Genomic DNA, 25,772 nt, shown 5'->3' on the forward strand with positions numbered 1-25,772 from the left:
GTTGTGAGGGAGCGATTTGGCTACTGCATAAATTAGTTTGCTCTGGAGCCCTCCTTCCTGAGCGAGGACAAAAATGTGTGAGCCGGAGGCTAAAGAACTGTGAGCTAGCTCACACTAACTCAGCTTAGAGGGAACAGGAGTCGCGGGTGGTGGTGGAGGGGGGTGAGGTATTTGTGAATCTCCTGCATTGAGCAGTGAGTTGGACTAGATGACCCTGAAGGTCCCTTATAACTGTATGATTCTATGGTCACTGGTGATTTGACTGGTTCTGCAGATTTTTAAAAAAGGTAGTGTGGGCAGCAGCTGCCACCACAGCACAGGGGTCTTCACTGTGACATTGAAGGTAAGCCGCAGCAGCCATTTTGGGGCAGGCTCCCCTCCTGGGGCAGCCGGTTTGTGGCTGCACCCGCCACATGGCCTCGGAATTGCGAAAGTGTCCACGGTCTCAAAAAGTGTGGGAACTCCTGGGATACCGTGATGGCCACTAAGATGGCTTTACAAGGCGATTTGGCAGCCAGTCCCCTCTGCATTTGTATTTAGATTTTTCACATACCCAAGCTCTGCCTCCTGAATTTCCAGGTCAGAATTTCCGAAATGCTCCCTCACAACCATTCCTTAAAAAACTCGTGGATTGGTCTGGATGCACGTGAAATGCCAAGGTGCAATCAACTCTGCGAAAGGCAACATGTTGTGAATCTTGCTCCTGATTTGCAGCATCGGATCAGGAAGCGAGTTCAAACCCCCCTTTGCTGCGGGGAGTGGAACGGGGGTCCCCCACCCTTTTGAGCCTGAGGGCAATTTTGGAGTTTTGACACGGCATGGTGGGCCCAGCCACTAAATGCCTGCTGCACCTTACTTTCAGTCACCAGCGAAGATCCTTTGTGCTGTGATGGCAGCTGCTGCCAAAGCAACATTTTTATGTATCTGTACAGATACTGTACAGACGTATCTGTATCTGTACAGATGTCGAACTGCAGGCTGTGGAAGGTCAGTAGATTGGCAGTTCGAGACCCGAGTGCCTCATGACGGAGTGAGCTCCCGTTTCTGGTTCCAGCTCCTGCCAACCTCACAGTTCGAAAGCAAATAATTGCAAGTAGATAAATAGGTACCGCTTCAGAGGGTAACAGCGTTCAGTGTGCCTTGGCGTCTAGTCATGCCGGCCACATGACCACGGAAACGTCTTCAGACAGCGCTGGCCCTTTGGCTTGGGAACAGGGATGAGCACCGCATCCCTAGAGTCGGACTCGACTGGCTTTCGAGAAAGGGAAACCTTTACCTATGCCTTACAGCTTATCAAATCTCCAGAGGCCAATCTGAGTATTACCTGGGCAAAAGCCCCGCTTGGCCCTGCCCCCTTTCTTAAAACACTCTGTGGGCACCAGGAGAAGTGCTGGCAGGCGCCAGGCCCGTAGCCAGGATTTTGTGGCTCCTGGGGCAATTTTTTTTTCTGGTGGGGGCAGAAAGAAAAGCCATTTAGCCAACAGAAAGCTGTTACCAGGATAGATCTCTAAATTGCAAGCTGTCAACCACTCCAGATGACAGTTCTCAGCTGCTGCAAGTTAATCACTTCTGCCAGCCTAAGCAACAGTTTTGATAACAACCCAGCGGGGGGTGGGTGGGTGATAACTTCTGTAGTCAAGAAAGCTAACACTTAGGCAGAAAAACTCTCTTAAAGAAGACCAGTTTCTTGACAGAGTTAGAAGTGTACCTAGAGGTCACCTACTCCAACCCCTTTGCTCAGTGCAGGAATCAGTCAACTACAGCACCCCACTCTGCTTAAAGGAGTGCACACCTTTTAAAAAAAATGTTTTAAAATGATTGGAAAAAGCATTTACAGGAGAAATTCTTGTGGGACTGTGCCTTTAAGAAAGGGGGCTGAGCCCCCAAAAGCCCCACCGTAGCTACAGGGGATCTGAGAGTAGACCCTTGAAGCTTAGAACTCATCATATAGTTAGATTCAGGATGCTGGGATGAGGGCAGGAATATCCATTTAACCAGATGCACGCAGGAAATGTCCAAATCCAGTATGTGTATTGGAAGGTCCACAAGGAAAAGCAAAAGATGTACATATTGATGCCACAGGGAAAAAAGGCAGAATTTAGCATCCTGAAAATATTTGATTCCTCCTCTCCAAAAAGGCAGTTTCGAACCCATGTGCTGGGTAGAAACCTGAGGGTCCAACTAGACATACCTGTGGCCGCTGATGCCATGGTGATGGGCTGTTTCAGCACTTGAAAAGACATGGTGGGAGAAACAAGAGTCTGTGCGGCGGCATTTTTAAAAATGGCTAAATCCTTCTGTAAGATGGCAGCGGCCATGGGTCCAACCCGTGGCTACTGTAACACCTAGTCTTGCCCTGATGGATGGCAGGGAAATATTTCTAGGGGTTGGGGGTGGGTACTCTCTAGTGAAACCAGAATAAATTATAAAAAAACAAGCACTTTGCATAATTTGTACGGGTGGCAGAATTTGGATTTCCTTTGCATGGAATTTTAATTTTGTTTATTTTAAAGAATGTCAAATAGTTGCATTCCTGACTCAGGCGCGTGAACTGTTATGTTTTTGGCTTTCAGAGAAGAGTGGGTCCTGTTATCCCCCCCCCCCCACACACACACAAAAGAGGAATATGTATGTATGTATTTTCGGGTGGGGAAAGCTGAATGCCTCTTTCTCTTCTTTTTTTGCACTCCTCAGCCCCCTATTGCAAAGATCTTATCAGGAGCCTGGAATCCAACCCGGTCTCCCGCATTTTATGGCAGGGCATCAAACCCCTGTTTGTCGGCAAAATTCTGTACACCCCTCCTACGCCTGCCACGCAGAAGGTCATGGCTGAGGTGAGACAGAGAAGTCCTTTTTGGGGTGACAGCCATCTTCTGGAAGTGTGTGTGTGTGTACGGGGGAACCTTTTGGTGACAGTCGGGGTGGAGGATAGCCCTCTAGGGTAGCAGTAGAAACGAGCAAGAGTCCAGGGTGTCTGTTGTGGGGAGGTGAAGGGAAAGGAGCTTGTAAGCTGCTCTGAGACTCCTTTGGGTAGTGAAAGATGGGGTATAAATCCAGTCTCTTCTTCTTTTACCTCACAGGGTGTCTGTTGTGGGGAGGGGAAGGGAAAGGAGCTTGTAAGCTGCTCTGAGACTCCTTTGGGTCGTGAAGGGCGGGGTATAAATCCAGTCTCTTCTTCTTTTACCTAACAGGGTGTCTGTTGTGGGGAGGGGAAGGGAAAGGAGCCTGTAAGCCACTCTGAGACTCCTTTGGGTAGTGAAGGGTGGGGTATAAATCCAGTCTCTTCTTCTTTTACCTCACAGGGTGTCTGTTGTGGGGAGGGGAAGGGAAAGGAGCTTGTAAGCCGCTCTGAGACTCCGAGTGAAGGGCGGGATATAAATCCAACCTCTCTTCTCCTTCTTCTCCTCCTCCTCCTCCTCCACCTCTTTAAAGAATAACAAAATATGTGGAAGTGAGCAGCGACTCATGAAAGCTCATCCCCTGCCACATATTTTGTTAGTCTTTCAGGTGCTCCTGGACTCTTGCTCTTTTCTCCTGCTTACAGACAGTCTAACACAGCCGCACATTTTGATCTCTCCGAGGAAGCAATGATTCATGAAAGCTCTTCCCCTGCCACAAATTTTGTTAGCCTTTCTGGACTCTTGCTCTTTTCTACGGCTGCCAGACAGACTAAATCGCCCACCCATCTTGACCTTTGGGGTAGGCCACGCAATCCTCTTCCCCTGCCACAAATTTTGTTAGCCTTCCTGGACTCTTGCTTTTTTCTACGGCTGCAGACAGACTAAATCGCCCACCCACCTTGACCTTTGGGGTAGGCCACGCAATCTTGTGACTCCCCTCTCCCATTGCCCTGTGACACGGTGCCCATCTTTCACCAGGGTGGCAATGTCGTGTCAGTGGGGTTTCTCAAGCACACGGAAGATGCAGACCTATCGTGGAGGTCTCCTGTGCACTTGAGCTTCCAGGTCCAGAGGCAGTCTACCTCTGGATATCAGGTGCTGGGGGCTAAGCACCAGGGAGGCTTTCTGCGGTTATCTGGTCAGCCTCTGTGGATCTTCGGTCTGACCCAGATTCATGGTTATGGCAGCTGTACCTCGCAACCTCCAGGTGAACCGGACCTTCCAGAATCTGGCTGTGCTACGGGAAGTGAGGGGAGCCTGGCAGGACCTGGGGCCCCAGATCTACGCCTTCATGAATGCCAGCCTCGAAGTTGCCGCCGTTCAGGTCTGTCTCTTTTTTTGATGCTCGGCCTTCCTTAGGCCTTTGTGGCTGGGAGGGGGGGAAGAGTCAGGGCGCGATGCAGAGGGGCTTGTTTTTCCAAAACTGCATTTCTGTCTTTGGTCGGTGCTGACCTTAGAGCAGGGATGCCCAACACGGTGCCCGGGACACTTGCCGAAACCTCTCTGAGCAGCCACCAGGTGCTTTTAGAAAATGAGCTGGGCCTGGCAGGGCTGCTGGCCATTGGAGATTTTTAAAGATGTCGCATCGGTGGCCGCTGCAACCCAATGCTCCCTCTAAGCCGTGAAGTTTTGTGAGGAAAAATCCTGCCTGTGCTGACCTTAGAGCAGGGATGCCCAACACGGTGCCTGGGACACTTGCCGAAACCTCTCCGAGCAGCCACCAGGTGCTTTTAGAAAATGAGCAGGGCCTGGCAGGGCTGCTGGCCATTGGAGATTTGACTGGCTGTGCAGATTTTTAAAGATGTCTCATCGGTGGCCGCTGCAACCCTATGCTCCCTCTAAGTTGTGGAGTTTTCTGAGCAAAAATCCTGCCTTGTGAGCCACTGGCATTAAAGCTGTGAATGAGCGATTTGGCTGCTGTGTAAAATAGCTTGCTCTGGAGCCGTCCTTCCTGAGCCAAGACAAAAATGCGTGAGATGGAGGGTAAAAAACTGTGAGCTTAGAGGGAATACTGCTGCCACCATAACCCAAGGATCTTTCTGGTGTGACTGAAGGTAAGCTGTGGCAGTCGTTTTGTGACTGTCTCAGCCTCCTGTGGTTGTGGCAGCCATTTTGTGACTGTGTCTACCACCCTGTGTCAGAATTCCAAAGGTGCCCCCAGGCTCAAAAAGGTTGGGGACCCTCTCCTTTGAGCCAGTTTGGTGTAGTGGTTAAGTGTGCGGACTCTAATCTGGGAGAACTGGGTTTGATTCCCCACTCCTTCACTTGCAGCTGCTGGATGACCTTGGGCAAGCTATAGTTCTGTCAGAGCTGTTCTCTCACAGACAGTTCTGGAAAGAGCTCTGTCAGCCTCGCCTACCTCACAGGGTGTCTGTTGTGGGGAGGGGAAGGGAAAGGAGTTTGTAAGCTGTTCTGAGACTCCGAGTGAAGGGCGGGGTAGATTGGATTTATACCCCACCCTTCACTATCTGAAGAGTCCAGGAGCACTTGAAAAACTAACCCCACCCTTCACCACTCTGGATAAATCCACTCTGGTGATTTATTCACTCTGACACAAGAGAGAGAGAGAGAGAGAGAGAGAGAGAGAGAGAGAGAGAGAGAGAGATGTAAACAAGAAGTTTGATGCCGGCTACCCGAGCATTCCAGAGTTGAAGGTTCGACCTAGAAATCTGAAGCACCTTTGTTCATTTCCACAGAACCTTCTGGAAACCCCTGGGGTGGCCCATTTCCTGGAGCAGCGCCTGAGTGGAACGTTCTGGAATGTGTCAACCTTGAGGGACTTCCTGTCGGCAGACTCAGGAGGTCGGGCCTACACTTGGCGCGATGCCTATGCTGAAGTGGATGAGGTCATTGACACCTTGTCCCGGTTTATTGAGGTGTGTTTGGGGTCACGTGTTATGTATCCCTTACCCCCTCCCCAGTATCCTCCTTTACTGGATCTTTACTGGAGCTCTAAGTAAGTACGAGGGCAAGTTGTAGTGTTGGTGGGATGGGATCCTGGCAGGCAGGTGTGTATTCCTTGTACACGCTGAGGGTGACGGCAACCCCTTGTCCCCTAGTGTGTCTCGTTGGACAAGATCGAGGGGGTGTCGTCTGAAGAGCACCTCATCTCACGAGCCATGCAGCTGCTGGAGGACCGTCAGTTCTGGGCCGGAGTTGTGTTTCTGCCACCGGATAACCAGAGCGAGCTTGGCCCGGACTTGCCAGCCCGTGTCCGCTTCAAGATCCGCATGGACATCGATGATGTCACGCGCACCAACAAGATCAAGGACAGGTGCAGCCAGATTTGGGGAAACTGGGATGCTTTATCTTTCTCTTCATTAAAAGTGGAGATACCAACTCCACTCTGACACAAAAGAGAGAGAGAGAGAGAGAGATGTAATTTTTTTAGCCACTAATGCAGTGGTGTCAAACATATACAGCCCATGAGCCGGAACCGGCCCATTCGGGGCTCTTATCTGGCCCATGAGCAACTGGTCATTTCCTTTATTGCCAGATGATAGAGGCTGTGCGATATGTCCCCATAGATCAGAGGTGGCAAACTCATTTGTTATGAGGGCAAGTTCTGACATTAATGAGACCTTGTTGGGCCGGGCCATGTGTGTCATAAAATGTAATGCCAGGTAGCGGAGATAAAAACTTTATAAAGGGCATAAACACAAAGGTTTTTTTAAACTTAAAATAAAAACATGCTTAAAACATTAGCACTCTTGCAATATTTTGTTTATTTGACAGTGTCTGATAACTGACACCTCTTGCTCTGAATTATTGCATCAAAATGTCTGTGCTGTTGCAATCTTGAGTATGCTGTTCAGGTGTGTAGCTGTAAGCTGCAAACCTACGATGATGCAGCGGCAGCAGAACTGGAAGAAGCAGCAGAAGATAGCCAGTTCCACTGTGGGCCTGATAGAAGCCCTCCGGGGGCCTGATCCGGCCCCCGGGCCACATGTTTGACAGCACTGTCCCAGTGCTAATACGTAATGGGTGGTGGAACTGGAAGGGCAGGCATCAGGGAGCTACTGTAAGGAAATACTGTAAGAGCATTAATGTTTTAAGCATGTTTTTCTTTTGAGTAAAAATAATGTTTTTAATTGGGTTTGCCTGTGTCCTTTATAAATTTTATATCTCCTGTCCCTGGGATTACATATTATAGCTCAAATGGCCTGGCCTGACAAAGTAACATTCATGTCAGATCCGGCTGGAGTCTGTTTTGTAAGACGAAGGAAGTCATGCAGATAGTGTTGAGGTGGTGGCTGGCGAGGTCTCAGTATACTGAGAAGGACCCCAGGGGCAGGCTGGGAAATGAAGACGGTTCTGGACTCAGCTGAGCACTCCGATGCAGCCAATGGCTGTGATGATGGTCCGAGGGGTGTCAGGCCAGATCTCCTGCTTGAGACACAAGCCCCGCCCCTCCAGGAGCAGGCTAGCAGTTGTTAAAGGTGCGGCACCTACTTAACAGTGGTTAGTACCCCAAGAAGGTTGGGGTGGTTCAGGGCTTTGTGAGGACTAGGGTCGCTATCCCCCCGATGGGGGCGGGGGGTTACCCGCTTTCGGGGGGCCCTGTTTGCTGCTGCTGAGCTGGCTGGCAGGGGAGCCCCACCCCCAAGCAGCCCAGTCCATGCCAATATGCTTGTCATGATGATGTCATCCGGAAGTGGTCGCTTGGGGGACGCTTTAGCATCTGAGGGGGGGAAAACACTCTATGGTAACCATAGAGTTTTTTCTTAAATGCTAGAGTGTCCCCTTGCAGCGTGCCCTGCGCGATAAAGTCACCTCTGGGTGACGTCATTGCGGTGCGTGCACTTTGCATATGCTCCATGATATCCAGGACAACAGGCTGGAGCCCTCCGCAGCAACAGATAGGGAGGGATGTGGCAACCCTAGTGAGGACTTAAGGTAGGTCAGTTGGGGAGAGACCTCAGTTTTTGCAGTCGGCTCTGGGGTGGAGGTCGGGTTGCCAGGTGCCCACTAAGGCGAGTGGAACTCCCGTTCCCACCCTCCATTGCCTGCCCTCCCTCCCGCGAGAAGCAGGAGGAAAATGGGGGGAGGGCAACTGCACCTCCGGCAACGCTCCAGGAACTGACCCAACAATCTCTCTTGTATATACCATAGAGTTTGGGCTGACTCCAGAAGCACCATGGTGTCCCTTCTGGCTCTTTACCTGGATGTGACATTCCAATGTCAGTGATGCGCGGACTCTAATCTGGGAGAACCGGGTTTGATTCCCCACTCCTCCACTTGCACCTGGCTGGATGACCTTGGGCAAGTTTGCACCTGGCTGGATGACCTTCTGGCACAGCTGTTCTTGAAAAAGAGCCGTTTCTGCCAGAGCTCTCTCAGCCCCGCCTACCTCACAGGGTGTCTGTTGCAGGGAGGGGAAGGGGAAGGAGTTTGTAAGCCATTCTGAGACACCTTTGGGTAGTGAAGGGCGGGGTATAAATCCAGTCTCTTCTTGTTCTTCTTCTTCAAACAGTTCACGGGGTGTGTGGGCCTGCCATTCCTCGATGGTGTCAGAAGGCAGGGCTGTATCCCAGGGTGAGAGGGCTGGCTCATATTCTTGGGGCTCGTCGAAGGGGGTTCCTGGAAGCGCCTCAGCCTCCTCCTCCTTTGGTAGTGTCAGGCATTCAGCCCCCTCCTCCCCCAAATCTTCAGTCTCTCTGCCTGACGAGGAGAAGTCTGTTCTCTGGTCCCTGACACCAGGCGATGGCCCTTGGCCTGTGGGCATTGCTGTTGGTGAGCTACGTGTGCCCGTGTCACTCCGTGTTGCCTTCGCAGTGTGCCCGTGTCACTCCGCTTGTTCCCAGCTGCCTTCCCGTACAGAGGCCAACTGGGGACTTCCCTGCAAATTTAAAGGACCGATCTGCTCCAAAAGCGTGGCCAGACTGGGCACTGCCGAGTGCATTGCAAGGGGTCGTTCGTCAGTCCCCGTCTGAGTCGTTTCTTGTTTCGTTCCTTAAGCGTTGAGTGTCGTTCCCCCGAAACTCACCCTTCTTTCCTGCTTGTGCCCCGTTCAGGTTTTGGGACCCGGGACCGGCTGCCGATCCCTTTGAAGACTTGCGTTACGTCTGGGGTGGCTTTGTCTATGTGCAGGACCTTGTGGAACAGGCGGTGGTGCGGGTTCTCTCGGGGATGCCGTCGCTGCGCCGCACGGGTGTCTATGTGCAGCAGATGCCTTACCCCTGCTTCGTGGACGATGTGTGAGTTCCGGCAAGCTTCTGGTCCTCACGGGCATTGGGGAACTCTATAGCCCAGCCTCTGCGGGAGGCTCCATCCGTTGGGCGTTTCAGTGTGTACGGAGCCTTTTCTCTGCTCTGCCTGCCCCTTGTTCCTTCCTGGCTTCGGCCTCCCCGACTCCTCTCCTGAGACACTGACCGATTCCCCACAAGCCGCTGCTCCGTCCTCGCGCTCCCCTTTCCCCCAATTACATTAGTCAATTTCCCACTACTTGCAGCGCGGCCGCATTTTGCCCCACAGCTTCGCCCGATTTCCCCCGTGTCTACTCGATCCTGTTTTTTTGAGGATCAAGTAGACGCAGGAGAAATCTTGCCAACATATACAAAAGATAGGGAACCTCAAGGGACACTAAACCAAATGTAAACTGGGAAACTGGAAATGCTCACGCAGTCTTTAACATTGCTTGTTTAAGATTGAGGTTTAAGACATGATTGAGGTTTATAAGATTATGCATGGGAAAGAGCAGGTAGAGAAAGAGGTACTTTTCTCCCTTTCTCACAATACAAGAACTCGTGGGCACTCCATGAAATTGCTGAGCGGTCGGGTTAGAACAGATAAAAGGAAGTACTTCTTCACCCAAAGAGTGATTAACACTTGGAATTCACTGCCACAGGAAGTGGTGGCGGCTGCAAGCATGGACGGCTTCAAAAGGGAATTAGATAAGCATATGGAGCAGAGGTCCATCAGTGGCTATTAGCCACAAGGTATAGATAGAGACTCTGGGGCAAGTGATGCTCTGTCATCTTGGTGCTTGGGGGGGTCAACAGTGGGATGGCTTCTAATGTCCTGGCCCCACTGGTGGACCTCCTGATGGCACTGGTATTTCTGGCCACTGTGTGATACAGAGTGTTGGGCTGGATGGGCCTTTGGCCTGATCCAACATTGGCATCTCTTATGTTCTTATGTTCTTAAGATTTGTGTATCCGACTAACTGCATGAAGGAACGCTATTAACAAATCTTTTAGAGGTTGATTCTTTGGCTTCAAGAATGTCAACCTTGGGGATCTGTTGAAGTATTGGTCGTCTCTTTGACAAAGGCCCAGTGAAATGGGAAAATTTGATAGCCTCTGGCTCACAAGTTTTTGTCTTAGCTCAGGAAGGATGGCTCCAGAGCAAACTAATTTATGCAGTAGCCAAATAGCTCGCTCACAACTTTAATACTAGTAGCTCACAAAGTGGAACTTTTGCTCACAAGACTCTACAGCGTAGAGGGAGCGTTGGCAGTGACCGGCTTCTTCTGGAATACTGGACCTTCAGTGAAAGTGTTACACAGCCTTAGGGCCATGTTAAAGACTGTACGAGCATTTCCACTTTCCTCATTTACATTTGGTAGTGAAGCTGCGGTGGCTCAAGTGGTTAAGACGCTGAACTGCAGGCTGCGGAAGGTCAGTAGTTTAGCAGTTCGAGACCTGAGTGCTGCATGACGGAGTGAGCTCCCGTCTCTAGTTCCAGCTCCTGCCAACCTAGCAGTTCGAAAGCAAGAAATTGCAAGTAGATAAATAGGTACCACTTCGGTGGGAAGGTAACAGCGTTCCGTGCGCCTTGGTGTTTAGTCATGCCGGCCACATGACCATGGAAATGTCTTTGGACAGCGCTGGCTCTTTGGTTTTGAAACGGAGATGAGCACCGCAACCCTAGAGTCGGATTCGGCTGGCTTTCGAGCAAGGGAAACCTTTACCTTTACTAGTGAAACTGTTACACAGCCTTAGGGCGATATTAGACTGTATGAGTGTTTCCAGTTTCCCAGTTTACTTTTGGTTTAGTGTCCCTTGAGGTTCCTTATCTTTTGTATATGTTGGCAAGATTTTCTGTATGCTGTACGGTTCTCTTGTTTATGCATTACTGAGAGTGACAAAACAGACACAGATACAATTGTTTGGTCTTTGTTTAGGCTGTGTACAGGACGTTTGTTATTTGCCGGTCGTTTCACTGTATATCTCATTTTTTAGGGGGGATTGAGAAAGGCAAGAATGGGGGGGGGGTGATCTACCTGATGGCATCTTGCCTACGGCCTGAAAACTGGGATCAAGAACCTGAAAAGGTAAGTCAAACTGAGTAGAGGGCCAACAATTAAAACTTAATGTGTCAATAATATGTAAAAATACATGTATCTATTTGTAAAGGATTTTAAAACATATAGGGTCCCAATCACACCTCATGTAAAAATTCCGAAATCATATCTACACAAGGGCCAGTGGACTTGACCTGACGCGATGAAGAACAAATTGGCTTATAGCACAATACATAATACAATACAATTATACAGCATAATGGACCAGAAAGGAATTGTTCCAGAGTGGAATTACTTGGCATAGAACGGAAGTATAAATGAGGCCTCCCAAGATCCAGTCATATGCCAAATGATATTTCACTGATATTAATTTCTGGTCCAGAAGATGCCTTTCAATAGATGTTCAATCCAAGCCAAAGTGTCCTCAACAAGATTGCTAAAGGGACAATTTGTTCCTCATCACGTTTGAGCTCTGAAGAAGGCCCTAACAGGCCAAAATGTGTCAGGTCAAGTCCATTTGCCCTTGTGTATATATGATTTCGGAATTTTTACATGAAGAAGAAGAAGAAGAGAAGAGATTGTATTTATACCCCGCCCTTCACTACCCAAAGGTGTCTCAGAGCGGCTTACAAACTCCTTTCCCTTCCCCTCCCCACAACAGACACCCTGTGAGGTAGGCGGGGCTGAGAGAGCTCTGACAGAAACTGCTCTTTTTTCAAGGACAGCTCTTATCAGAACTATGACTTGCCCAAGGTCATCCAGCCAGGTGCAAGTGGAGGAGTGGGGAATCAAACCCGGTTCTCCCAGGTTAGAGGGCTCTTTTTGTAGCAGGTACTCATTTGCATATTAAGCGACACACCCCTAATGTAGCCATTCCTCCAAGAGCTTACAGTAGCTCCTGTAAGAAGAGCTCTGTAAGCTCTTGGAGGATTGGCTACATTAGGGGTGTGTGGCCTAATATGCAAATGAGTACCTGCTACAGAAAGAGCCCTGAATTCAAACTGGACATATTCTCCCTCTTTTCCTGGTGTTCAAAAGCTAGGGTAAAAGGGCCCCTATATGTTTTTTTTAATCCTTTACAAATAAATGCATGTATTTTTACATATAATTTAGACATTAAGTTTTAATTGCTGGCCCTCTACTCAGTTTGACTTACCTTTTTCGGTTCTTGATCCTAGTTTTCAAGGTTAAGTTTGTTTCCTTTCTGTGTTCCAAATCTTGCCTAGGGCTCCCAAGTAGTTAGAGCTTCACCCACACAGTGAATGGTAAGCAGTATGGTTCTCGCTAACTGACCAGATCCGGTAGAAACAGGGGTCAACCCTGCTTCAGGTCAATTTGCCAGGTTCAATGCTCCCTCTAAGCTGCGGAGTCTTGTGAGCAAAAATTCTACATTGTGAGCCGCTGGCATTAAAGTTGTGAGCCAGCGATTTGGCGGCTGCATCAATTAGTTTGCTCTGGAGCCCTCCTTCCTAAGCTGAGACAAAAATATGTGAGCCGGAGGCTAAAAAAACTGTGAGCTAGCTCACACTAAACTCAGCTCAGAGGGAACCCTGGACTTTCTCATGCAGCCTCCATTCATTTCTTGCAACCTATTTTTCAGGAGAACGTACTTCTTTCCACCCTTCTAGATTTGGTTATAGCCTGAATAGGGGAGCTAGAGTCGTGGGTCCGCTGATTGGCAGCAGTGGGGAAATTATGATAGGCTGCTCCTTGCTTTGGAGGTTTAACAAATCCGTGTGGGTTGTGTCTGCCCCCCCCCCCCCCCCCCGCAGCTTCCTACGAGTCTTAAACCGCTCCCTGCCTCTCTTCATGACGCTAGCTTGGATCTACTCCGTAGCCATGATCATCAAAGGGGTGGTCCACGAGAAGGAAGCCCGCCTCAAAGAGACCATGAAGATCATGGGGCTGAAGAGCGCCACCCTCTGGCTCAGCTGGTTCCTCAGTAGCTTCATCCCTTTCCTCATCAGCGCCTTGTTGCTCGTCCTGATTCTCAAGGTGGGTCGCCTTGACCTGTAAGGGGACGCGTCGCCAGTCTGGTTATCTGCGTTGGGTGGATCCCTCTGATGTCATAATTAAAACGGAAACAAAACAACATTTGTTAACGACAGATACTGACAGTGACGCCTGTGTGGGCGTGCATTCAGCCAGCACTCTGCCAATTGCACTGGCTACCAACTGAGTACCGGATCCGCTTCAAGGTGATGGTTTTAGCCAGGGCTCTTTTTGTAGAAAAAGCCCAGCAGGAACTCATTAGCATATTGGGCCACATCCCTCACAGCACAGCTCATTAGCACATTAGGCCGCACCCACATGTTACCAGAAGTGTGGTTATCCAGACACACTCACCTTTTGCTTGTTATTCTGTTTACCTTGTTTGTTGTCAAAACCCAGGGCTTTTTTTTGTAGCAGGAACTCCTTTGCATGTTAGGCCACACACCCCTAATGTAGCCAATCCTAACGAGTTCCTGCTGTTGGGTGTGGCCTATTATGCTAATGAGTTCCTGCTGGGCGTGGCCAACTTGGGAGCCAGTCGGAACTCCGTTCCTGTGCGTTCCTGCCCAAAAATAGCCCTGGTTTTAGCCAGGGCTCTTTTTGTAGCAGGAACTCCTTTGCATATTAGGCGACACACCCCTAATGTAGCCAATTCTCCAAGAGCTTACAGAGCTCTTCTTACAGGGGCTGCCGTAAGCTCTTGGAGGATTGGCTACGTTAGGGGTGTGTCGCCTAATACGCAAAGGGGTTCCTGCTACAAAAAGAGTCCTGGTTTTAACCTTTAAAGCCTTAAGTGGCCTGGGACCGACATATCTAAGGGACCGCCTCTCCCCATATACCCCCTGGAGAGCCTTGCGCTCCACTGAGCGACATCTGCTGGTTATCTCTGGCCCAAAGGACGTCCATCTAGCCTCGCCAAGGGCCAGAGCTTTCTCAGTCCTGGCCTCCATCTGGTGGAACAAGCTCTCACTTGAGATCAGGGCCCTTCCGGACTTATTACAATTCTGCGGGGCCTGCAAAATGGAGCTGTTCCGCTAGGCCTTCGGCTGAAGGAATGGACATCCAATCACATGGCCTCTCCTGCAAAGCGGTCCTACTGAAATTGCCTATGATTACCACCCACCCAGGAGCTGCGGTGGCTCAAGGGGTTAAGACGCTGAACTGCAGGCTGTGGAAGGTCAGTAGTTCAGCAGTTCGAGATCCGAGTTGCCGCATGACGGAGTGAGCTCCCGTCTCTAGTTCCAGCTCCTGCCGACCTAGCAGTTTGAAAGCAAGAAATTGCAAGTAGATAAATAGGTACCACTTCGGTGGGAAGGTAACAGCGTTCCGTGCCCCTTGGTGTTTAGTCATGCTGGCCACATGACCACGGAAACGTCTTCGGACAGCGCTGGCTCTTCGGCTTTGAAACAGAGATGAGCACCGCAACCCTAGAGTCGGATTCGACTGGCTTTCGAGCAAGGGAACCTTTACCTTTACCTTTACCTGTTGGAGCTAGTATAGAAAGCCATGTCACCATTTTTTAGTTAAATTTTAATCTGATTTTAAATTTTAATCTGACGATTGATCATATTGATTGTATTGTACATGAAAATTTGATGTTACCCACCCTGAGCCCCCGTGTGGGAAGGGCGGGATACAAATGGATAAATAAAAAAATAAAGGTAAAGGTAAAGGTTTCCGTTGCTCGAAAGCCAGTCGAGTCCGACTCTAGGGCTGCGGTGCTCATCTCCGTTTCCAAGCCGAAGAGCCAGCGCTGTCCGAAGACGTTTCCGTGGTCATGTGGCCATTTGGCCAGGATTTCCCAAAATCTCTGTGATTTTTACCATAGATATCTGGGAATGCCTAGAGTCCCATGAGAGAAAGGCAGGTATTGAGGTCATTTCCGGGTAAAACCAGAAGTGACGTCATGACGTTTGAGAGAAAGTGAAGTATATAAATATTTTAAATAAATAAATGCAGGAACAGTGACAAAGCAAGATGCAAGCGTGTGAGTTCTCTAGAACTTAAAAGGGTGGGGGGAGGAAGAGGAGAAAGAGAGGAGCGATTCTGATCATGGTTGGTGACACCTCCCAGCAATGCTCCCTCTAAGCTGTGGAGTCTTGCGAGCAAAAATTCTACTTTGTGAGCCACTGGCATTAAAGTTGTGAGCGAGGGATTTGGCGGCTGCATCAATTAGTTTGCTCTGGAGCCCTCCTTCCTGAGCTAAGACAAAAAAAGTGTGAGCTGGGGGCTAAAAACATTGTGAGCTGGCTCGCACTAACTCAGCTTAGGGGGAACACTGCCTCCCACCCGCTCCTCGTATTGAAAGGGAGACCAGGGTGTGCTGTAGATCCGATGTCACACAAGGGTACTGGGTGCAAAATGGGTGCTTCTGATTATCTGCCTGGGATTGCAACCTGCACATATATCAATGCCTAACATGCTCTCCCGTTTTCTCTCCAGCAAGGAGACATCCTGCCCTACAGTGACCCCGCCGTGGTCTTCCTCTTCCTAGCCACTTTTGCGGTGGCCACCATCTCCCAGTGTTTCCTCATCAGCACATTCTTCTCCCGTGCCAACCTCGCCTCAGCCTGTGGCGGCATCATCTACTTCTCCTTCTACCTGCCTTACGTGTTGTGCGTGGCTTGGCGCGACCACATTACCTTCCCTCTGCGGCTCTTGGTGGTGAGACGGTCCCCCCCCCGGTTCCCGCTATCGGGCAGTTTTCCTCACCTCCCTGCCCAAATTCCCCTTCAGCTCAAATACCTGCCCCTGGAAATCCAACTTCTGTACCAAGTGGGTGCCAACTTATTTCAACTTGCATGAATGGGTCAAATAGACCATATTCTGTGCAATCTTTTTTCAGTGTGTGCATTTTGCTGGCCATGCGGAGGGGTGAGGAGCTACCCCAGGCATGAACCCCTGCCAAAAAAAAAGCACATTAGGGAAACTTAAGTTAGGATCTGTTCAATAATCTTTCCTAATGTGCGTGTTTCCCTGGGCACGCGGAAAAGTGAGAACTTATCCTAAGCGTTGAAACGCTGCCTCCAACTGCTGGCAATCTCATGAAATTTCGGCGGCCTCAAGCGGGCATTGTTCGCATGCTTTCAAACCTGTCTTCGTACCACGAGGGCTAGGAACTTTGCGTTTTCAAAATTAAAACTCCTGTTCTCAGGAAGCTGGATCCTGCGAACCTGTGCCTCTGCAGAACTGCAATGTACGTTCAGAGTTCAGGGTTGTTGTTTTTTAATCTCCATTTGGGTAGAGAAACGATTGTCCCAGCCAGTAGAATGCCTTGTCTAATAGTCTGTTCCCATAGCTCAGGGGTGTCAAACATATGGCCCGGGGGCCAGCTCAGGCCCCCGGGGGGCTTCTATCAGGCCCGCAGTGGAACTGGCTGTCTTCTGCTGCTTCTTCCAGTTCTGCTGCTGCTGCGTCATCGTAGATTTGCAGCTTACAGCTACACACCTGAAGAGCATACTCAAGATGGCAACAGCACAGACCTTTTGACAATAATTCAGAGCAAGGGGTGTCAGTTATTAGACACTGTTAAATGAACAGAATATTGCAGAGAGTGCTAATGTTTTAAGCGTGCTTTTATTGTAAGTTAAAAAAAAACCCTTTGTGTTTGTGTCCTTTATAAAGCTTATATCTCCGCTAGCTGGCATTACATTTTATGGCACACGTGGCCCGGCCAAACAAGGTCTCATTTATGTCAGATCCGGCCCTCGTAACAAATATGTTTGACACCACCACCGTAGCTGGATCATTCCCTAGTGCCTGTTACAGCAAAAGTGATACGTACCTACCCTTTGGACAGCACTGTCAGTGTTTCAGTGTGCTGTAAATGCATGATCTTGTTGCAGTACTTCCAGCAACCCTGACAGGTAGGCCGCTAACCCCATAATTGCAGTGGAGGGGACTGAAATTGAGACCATCTAGGCAGAGGTGTCAAACTCATTTCTTACGAGGGCCGGATCTGACATAAATGTCGCTTTGCCAGGCTGGGCCACGTGTGCCGGGAAATGTAACGGCAGGCACATATAAACTTTATAAAGGACACAGGCAAACCCGATTAAGCCGCCGATTCCTTGCAGTGAAAGCAGTTGATTTACTGGGGATATCCACAAAAGCCTGGCTCCCCCCAGATCCCCCCACCTCCAGTTCTCATCCCTCCTGTGTCTCCCACAGAAGCGGTGGGGCTGAGGGAAGGCCTGTTTCCAAAATCTCCAGGGGGCACTTTTTGCCCTCCCGGGACCTCCAGTTTGTTGCAGTGGTTAAGTGCATGGACTCTGATCTGGGAGAACCAGGTTTGATTCCCCACTCGTCCACTTGCACCTGCTGGATGACCTTGGGCAAGCCGTAGTTCTGATAAGAGCTGTTCTTGAAAAAGAGCAGTTTCTGTCAAGAGCTCTTTCAGCCCCACCTACCTCCCAGGGTGTCTGTTGTGGGGAGGGGAAGGGAGAGGAGTTTGTAAGCCGCTCTGAGACACCTTTGGGTAGTGAAGGGCAGGATATAAATCCAATCTCTTCTTCTTCTTCTTTTTCCCCCACGGGCTGAGAACAGCACCAGTTGCTCATGGGCCAGATTATAGAGCCTTAGATGGGCCGGTTCTGGCCCCTAGACCGTATGTTTTACATCCCTGAGTGAGCTTTGGGCAACAATGGGATGTGAACGGGGGGGGGGGGGCTCCCAAATCCTAGTTTGTCTGACTAGCTGACGCCCTACACGCCTCCTGTGTGCCGTCTCCAACCTCTGCCGCTTTCCTTTCTCCCCGCCTGCCTGCCAGAGCCTCATGTCCCCCGTGGCGTTCGGCTTCGGCTGCGAGTACTTCTCCCTCTACGAGGAGCAAGGGATGGGTGTTCAGTGGCACAACCTCAATTCCAGCCCCGTGGAAGGAGACCGGTACACGTTCGCCACGTCTGTGGGGCTGCTTCTCTTCGATGCGCTGCTCTATGGCCTGGCCACGTGGTACATAGAAGGCGTGTTTCCAGGTAAACAAACCGCAATTCTCTGGGGTTGACATCTGTTTGCATATTGTTTCCGTTTATACCGTAGGTCCCTGAAACCACGAAAGATTAGTTCTGTGGCCGAATCCTGTGGCTTTCGTGCTCTTTAGGTGGCCCCAGTCTTCGCTTCTGGTGGGAATTCGAAATTTCGGTAGCCCACTCACCGTTCCCCTTCCATTTTCTGTCGTGCCACCTTGGCAGATTCATGATATTAATCAGTTAACAATGACATCGGACTGAACGACTGTCGAAGGGTGGGGAGAAAAGGTGTTCTGGATTTTTAGGGGATACAGGTATGTGGGGGTCCCAAGCCGTGTTTTGGGTGCTTGCCCTCGGGAGAGTGGTTCTCCCAAGATGAGGGCTGCTCTCTGTGGGTTTTGTATTCAAAAGGATTTGGAGTCAGGAAGCAATTTTTCTCCAGGCCAGTTTGCCCAGGAATCCTGGAGGGTTTTTTTTTTTGGGGGGGGGGTCATCTTCTGGGCGTGGAACAGGGGTCACTGGGGGTGTGTGGGAGGGAAGGTATTCGTGAATTTCCCGCATTGGGCAGGGGGGGTTGGACTAGATGACCCCGGAGGTCCCTTCCAACTCTGTGATTCTGTGAACAACGGTGTCCCCGCTGTCCTGTTGAGCCACGTTTTTGAACCCTGCCTCCAACTTCAGAGGAAGGAAGGAAGGGAGGGAGGGAGGGCTGCTGAAGTTGGGGGAAGGCTTCGTATCTAGCCGAGCAGAGCGGTTGGGTGCTTGCCTTTTTGTTCAGACTGATCCGTGGGGATTTAATCGGTGAACAGATGAATTGACTCTCAGCCATGGTTTTTCTGTTTCCAGGCCAATATGGGATCCCAAAGCCTTGGAATTTCCCCTTCCAGAAGAGTTACTGGCTTGGGGGGTCCTCCAGCGATGGCTCCCCTCACCCCGTTCCTACAAACTCTCTTAACTCTGCAGAAGGTAGGCCTGCATTCTGTTCAGTGACCCTTGGATTGGCCAGTTGCCTGGGTTTTGTGCACAGTGTGTAAAACAGGGTTCCCGTTTCTAAAGACTGGCCCTCCTGGAGCATGCACTGGCAGTTTTCCTCAGCCACTCTTTGTGTTTCTTGTGGAGAACACGCTGCACAAAGTAGATTGGGGGAACCTTCTAGCATCCTTTCTATGGTTCAGGAGGAACAGGAGCCTGTCTGTCGAATGCCTCCTTGTTGTTACGGGCACACGGAAAAGCCGTCTGTCGCAGGGAGGGGTGTGAGGCACCTTGGTGTGCAGAAGGAGTGGGTTTTTTTCCCCATCCGCTGCCCAGTGTGCTCTGCGCACCCCTGTCCCCAAGAGGCCACTCCGAGTGGGGCCAGGCCCTCCAAGTGGGGCTCCCATTTGCCCGCTTAGGGTGGGAGACCTCCAGACGACTGCAGCTGTTGCCCACAGATGCTCAGCTGATTGGTAGGCAGAAACTGGGGTCAAGGGCGGGGGGGACCAATTGCCTTAGGGAAAAACTTTTTAAAAAATTAAGGCCTTGTGTACTTGGTAAAGGTAAAGGTCTCCCTTGCTCGAAAGCCAGTCGAATCCGACTCTAGGGTTGCGGTGCTCATCTCCGTTTCAAAGCCGAAGAGCCAGCGCTGTCCGAAGACGTTTCCGTGGTCATGTGGCCGGCATGACTAAATGCCAAGGCGCACGGAACGCTGTTACCTTCCCACCGAAGTGGTACCTATTTATCTACTTGCAATTTCTTGCTTTCAAACTGCTAGGTTGGCAAGAGCTGGAACTATAGACGGGTGCTCACTCCGTCACGCTGCACCCGGGTCTTGAACTGCTGAACTACTGACCTTCCACAGCCTGCAGTTCAGCGTCTTAACCACTTGAGCCACCGCAGCTTACTTACTTACTTACAGCAGGGCTATTTTTGGGCAGGAACGCACAGGAATGGAGTTCCGGCTGGCTTCAGAGTTCGCCACGCCCACTACACCCAAAACCTCTGCGCGTGTGTGGCTATAGAGGGAAGACCTGGAGAGTGACGCCCCCCCCCCCGGGCGACTCCAAGGTGGGCAGGCCAGGGGACCCCCTGGAAGGATCGGGGAGACATTTAAATGCCTCCCCGTGCCTTCCCTGGCCTGTCCAATGGCCGGCTTTCCCGGGCTCCCTGCAGCCGCAGGGTGACCAGGCAAGCCAAGGGAAGGCAGTTTAAACTGCCTTCTGTTAGCCAAATTGCCTCGATTTCTTATCATTATGGGGGAAGTTATGATTATTAACAGGCAATAGGCAAATTAGGGGGCAACCACCGTTGTGTACAGAGGTCCCACTTTTCTTAGTAGTTACCAGTAAGAGGCACGGAGACTGTATTGAGTATAAAATAATGTCTTCTACTGAAGGAAACTTGTCATTCAAACATGTTCCCTATTGAGACCAGGGCCCTGCGGGATCTCCTTCAATTCCACGGGGCCTGCAAGATGGAGCTGTTCCGCCAGGCCTTTGGTTGAGGCAGCGGGCACCCGTCTATGGCCTCCCTGAGGTTTCTGTCCCCCATCTGTCACCTGTCTACTGATCACCGTCAACTGGCCTCTAACTCATCGTACCATCAGGCCAGGAGCTGCGCTGGCTCAAGTGGTTAAGACGCTGAACTGCAGGCTATGGAAGGTCGGTAGTTCAGCAGTTCGAGACCCAGGTGTGCCGCATGACGGAGTGAGCTCCCATCTCTAGTTCCAGCTCCTGCCAACCTAGCCGTTCGAAAGCAAGAAATTGCAAGTAGGTAAATAGGTACCACTTCGGTGGGAAGGTAACAGCGTTCCATGAGCCTTGGTGTTTAGTCATGCCGGCCACATGACCACGGAAACGTCTTCGGACAGCGCTGGCTCTTCGGCTTTGAAACGGAGATGAGCACCGCAACCCTAGAGTTGGACTCGACTGGCTTTCGAGCAAGGGAACCTTTACCTTTGCTACCATCAGGCCAGAATTTCTATAGCCAACTTATGCTCTTCCAAGCGATACCCATTGTTTGAATTGTTATGTCTAATTGTGTTCTAATGTTTAAGAACATAAGAACATAAGAGACGCCAATGTTGGATCAGGCCAAAGGCCCTTCCAGTCCAACACTCTGTGTCACACAGTGGCCAGAAATACCAGGTGCCATCAGGAGGTCCACCAGTGGGGCCAGGACATTAGAAGCCCCACTGTTTAATGTTCTAAACTGAAATTGTATTTATTACAATGATGTGACCCACCCTGAGCCCACCCATGGGCGGGGATATAAATGCAAGTAATAAATAAATAAATAAGCGTCAAAGCCCCCGTTTTCCAATCGTGTATCTCTCCAGACGGAACAGTTTCATTGCTCCGTCTGTTTTGAGTGTCGGTTGTTCTGTTGCACTGCCTCGGCAATGATGGGCACCGGCTTGTGCGGTGTACCCCTTCGCGCTCACCTCTGGGAGCGACTCATCTGGGCTCTTCCTCCTCCCGCCCAGCGTTGGTGGAGGAGCCTCTTGCCCACTTACAGGTGGGCGTCTCGATCCGCAACCTGGTGAAGATCTACCACAGCAGCCGGAAGATCGCCGTCAGCGGGCTGAGCCTGGACTTCTACGAGGGCCAGATCACTTCCTTCCTGGGGCACAATGGTGCCGGAAAGACCACCACCATGTAAGCTGGGTCTTGGATGGTCGGGGCAAGCCCTGGTTATGAAGGTCTTACCTTCTTGCTTGCTGGATACAGATGGCATCCTGGAAGGATGGGTCTATTGTCTGCAATAGTTAAATGGAACCTCCATGTGTAGGGGAAGTCTACCCCAGCATAGGGGACCAACAGCAGAGAAGGGCAGTTGCCTTCATAAGGACATGAGAGAAGCCAAATGTTGGATCGGGCCAGTGGCCCATCCAGTCCAACACTCTGTCACACAGTGGCCAAAAATATCAGGTGCCGTCAGGAGGTCCACCAGTGGGGCCAGGACTCCAGAAGCCCTCCCACTGTTACCCCCCAAGCACCAGGAATACACAGCATCACTGCCTCAGACAGAGTGTTCCCTCTATACCTTGTGGCTAATAGCCCCTGATGGACCTCTGCTCCATCTGTTGATCCAATTCCCTCTTTGAAACTGTCCATGCTTAAAGCCGCCGCCACTTCCTGTGGCAGCGAATTCCGTGTGAAGAAGTACTTCCTTTTATACAGGGGTCATTTAGTAGAAAAAGAGGTGCAGGAGCTCATTAGCATAACTCATTAGGATAACTTATTTGCATATGCCACACCCCCTGACATCACAGGAAGTGTGTCAGAAGGCAACACCCACTGCAGCTTACCTGGCTGCTTCTTGTTCCTCATGGCCCAGGGCTGTTGGGAGCAGGGGGCGGGGGTTGTTGCATGTGCCCGCCCCCTGGGCTCTTTACTGCCAGAGCTGTGCTCCTGTGCGCTCCTGCAGGAAATGACCCCTGCTTTTATCTGTTCTTCACAACCTGCTGCTGGACTTGGCTGGAAACGTCTGGCTGGCCAGTCTGGTTAGTGGAATGCCAGGCTGGGCAGATGTTTGGTCTGATCGGGCACAGCTGTGTGTCAATTATTGTGGGGAGGGGACGCAGCTGAGTGCATAGGACTTGAACCCTGGCACGTCAGCTCATGCAGGCTTTTGGAGCAACCTTGGCTTGGTTTTGCATCTTTCAGTCCTGAGAGGCAACAGTTGTGTGTCCCCGTCCCCCCCGCTGCCCCAGGCTTATTCAAAAGCATGCTGGGGCAACTGTGCTCTTGAAGAAGAGAAGAGATTGGATTTATACCCCGCCCTTCACTACCCAAAGTTGTCTCAGAGCGGCTTACAAACTCCTTTCCCTTCCCCTCCCCACAACAGACACCCTGTGAGGTAGGTGGGGCTGAGAGAGCTCTGACAGAGACTGCTCTTTTTCAAGAACAGCTCTGACAGAACATAAGAACATAAGAGATGCCAATGTTGGATCAGGCCAAAGGCCCATCCAGTCCAACACTCTGTGTCACACAGTGGCCAGAAATACCAGTGCCATCAGGAGGTCCACCAGTGGGGCCAGGACATTAGAAGCCCTCCCACTGATGACCCCCCCAAGCACCAAGAAGACAGAGCATCACTTGCCCCGGAGTCCCTATCTATACCTTGTGGCTAATAGCCACTGATGGACCTCTGCTCCATATGCTTATCTAATTCCCTTTTGAAGCCGTCAATGCTTGTAGCCGCCACCACTTCCTGTGGCAGTGAATTCCAAGTGTTAATCACCCTTTGGGTGAAGAAGTACTTCCTTTTATCCGTTCTAACCCGACCGCTCAGCAATTTCATGGAGTGCCCACGAGAACTATGGCTTGCCCAAGGTCACCCAGCAGGTGCAAGTGGAGGAGTGGGGAATCCAACCCGGTTCTCCCAGATTAGAGTCCGCACACTTCACCACTACACCAAACTGGCTCTTACTTCCCAACCTTCCAGCTAAACAATTTCCTGGGAAGAACCCCTCTTTGCCTAAGATCCTGGAGATCCGCAGACCACACAGAGCTTGGGGGACCAATTATTCGTAAGACAGCTTCGTATATCTGTAACGCTCTGATCCTTAAAAGGGCCAGGGTTGTTGTCACAGAGTTGTGGACCCCCCCATATTTAAAACCAGAACAGCACTTAAACAGCTTTTATTTAAATGCAGGCAAAGACAACGGATGTAGAAATGGGAGTTTTGAACAAAACAAAGTGCATCATAAAATATACTGAGCAGTCCCAAAGTTAGTGAAAAGAGAAACTCTCTTGAGTCTCTGGGCTCTGAGTGAAATCGTCGATCTGTCTTGAGGGCCAGTTCAGTGTAGTGGTTAGGATCACGGACTCTAGTCTGGGAGAACCAGGTTTGATTGCCCACTCCTCCACATGCAGCTGCTGGTGTGACCTTGGGTCACTTACAAGTTCTCTCAGAGCTGTTCTCTCACAGGCTGTTCTCTCAGAGAAGAAGAAGAAGAGATTGGATTTATACCCCGCCCTTCACTCAGAGTCTCAGAGTGTCTTACAATCCCTTCCCCTTCCCCTGCCCACAAAAGGACACCCTGTGAGGTAGGTGGGGCTGAGAGAGCTCTGAGAGAACTGCCCTTGAGAGAACAGCTCTGAGAGAACTTGTGACTGACCCAAGGTCACACCAGCAGCCTCATGTGGAGAAGTGGGATATCAAACCCCGTTCTCCCAGATTAGAGTCTGTTTGTCAGAGCTGCAACCACTACACCAAACTAGGTCTCAGCCCCACCGACCCCACAGGGTATCTGTTGTGGTGTGGAGAAGGGAAGGAGACTGTAAGCCGCTCTGAGACTCTTGAGTGAAGGGCGGGGTATAAATCCAATCTCTTCTTCTTCTTCTCTTCTTGTTTTGCCTTCTGGGTGTACCGAGCACTTTGGATGGCCCAGAATGTTTTGCTCTCCGTGGTGTTTTGGAACTGGTCTCTTACCCCACCCCTTCTCTGTGGACTTTGCACTGCATTGCAGCTGGGAAGGACTCGATTTGGGGTGATTTCCCTTCTCTTCTGCCCCTCCCAGGTCCATCCTGACCGGCCTGCTGCCCCCCAGTTCCGGCACCGCCTACATCCTGGGGAGGGACATCTGCTCGGAAATGGACGTCATCCGGAAGACGATGGGGATGTGCCCTCAGCACAACGTCCTCTTCGACATGTAAGGGCTTCCGGGTCAGTCCCTGAAATGGAAGGGGTGGTAGAAAGGGATGGGCCGGGGAAAAGTACAGAGGACGGGCAACCAAGATGACTAGGGAGTTGGAGCACCTTCCCGATGAGGAAAGGCTGAAGAGCCTGGGACTTTTCATGTTAGAAAAGAGACGACTACGAGGGGGAGACGATAGAGGTTTATACAACTAAGGAGAGAGTTGACACTTCTTTCTTCCTCTCCCCAAATACTAGAAGTTGATGGTCAGTAGGTTCAGGACAGACAAAAGGGAATACTGCTTTACACAGAGGGTGATCAAAATGTAGAATTTGCCGCCTGAGGATGTAGTGATGGCCACAGGAATAAATAGCTTTCAAAAGGGAATTAGATTCATGGGGGATAAGTCTATCAGTGGCTGCTAGCCATGGTGGTTGAGGGGAACCTCCACATTCAGGGGCAGTCAACCTCTGAATCCCAGAGCCAGGAGGCAACATCAGGGGAAGGCCTCTTCCTCTATGTTCTGTTGTTGGCCCACCAGAGGAACTGGTTGGCCCCTGTGTGAGGCAGGATGCTGGACTAGATGGACCCTCATTGGTCCGATCCAGCAGGGCTCTTCTGATGTTCGTATGAAGGCCTCGGCCTCTATGCCCTGTTGTTGGCCCTCCAGAGGAACTGGTTGGCCCCAGTGTGAGACAGGATGCTGGACTAGATGGACCCTCATTGGTCCGATCCAGCAGGGCTCTTCTGATGTTCGTATGAAGGCCTCGGCCTCTATGCCCTGTTGTTGGCCCTCCAGAGGAACTGGTTGGCCCCAGTGTGAGACAGGATGCTGGACTAGATGGGACTGGAGGTCTGATCCAGCGGGGCTCTTCTTATGTTCTTATATGTTTATGTATGGATGTGTGTGGCAGTTCTGTGGTGGTGTAATTAGTGCTGATGGCATTTCTAGCTGTGACTGCTTCCTCCCAGGTGACATTTCTGTGGCCCAGCAGGGATGGTCGGCCTCACTTTTTCCTCTCTCAGCTTTTCCTCTGCAGTTATTGAG

The 25,772-nt window shown here is 50.8% G+C and overlaps 1 protein-coding gene across 1 annotated transcript in view; it reads left to right on the forward strand.

The window, feature by feature from the left end:
- LOC107121240 (ATP-binding cassette sub-family A member 1-like) overlaps positions 1-25,772 on the forward strand; it is a gene marked incomplete at its 5' end in the record, with an annotated part of 112,876 nt that overhangs the window by 3,617 nt on the left and 83,487 nt on the right. Inside the window, 11 exons of the mRNA XM_015424127.1 lie at positions 2,695-2,834; positions 4,108-4,224; positions 5,597-5,776; positions 5,960-6,174; positions 8,915-9,097; positions 12,918-13,144; positions 15,584-15,801; positions 17,906-18,110; positions 18,951-19,070; positions 21,565-21,736; positions 24,608-24,739. Coding sequence (XP_015279613.1) covers positions 2,695-2,834; positions 4,108-4,224; positions 5,597-5,776; positions 5,960-6,174; positions 8,915-9,097; positions 12,918-13,144; positions 15,584-15,801; positions 17,906-18,110; positions 18,951-19,070; positions 21,565-21,736; positions 24,608-24,739 — 1,909 coding nt within the window. The remainder of the gene's footprint in view (positions 1-2,694; positions 2,835-4,107; positions 4,225-5,596; positions 5,777-5,959; positions 6,175-8,914; positions 9,098-12,917; positions 13,145-15,583; positions 15,802-17,905; positions 18,111-18,950; positions 19,071-21,564; positions 21,737-24,607; positions 24,740-25,772) is intronic.

This window comes from Gekko japonicus, unplaced genomic scaffold (assembly GCF_001447785.1).
Source record: "Gekko japonicus isolate JY-2015 unplaced genomic scaffold, Gekko_japonicus_V1.1 scaffold2477, whole genome shotgun sequence".
NCBI lineage: Eukaryota > Metazoa > Chordata > Lepidosauria > Squamata > Gekkonidae > Gekko > Gekko japonicus.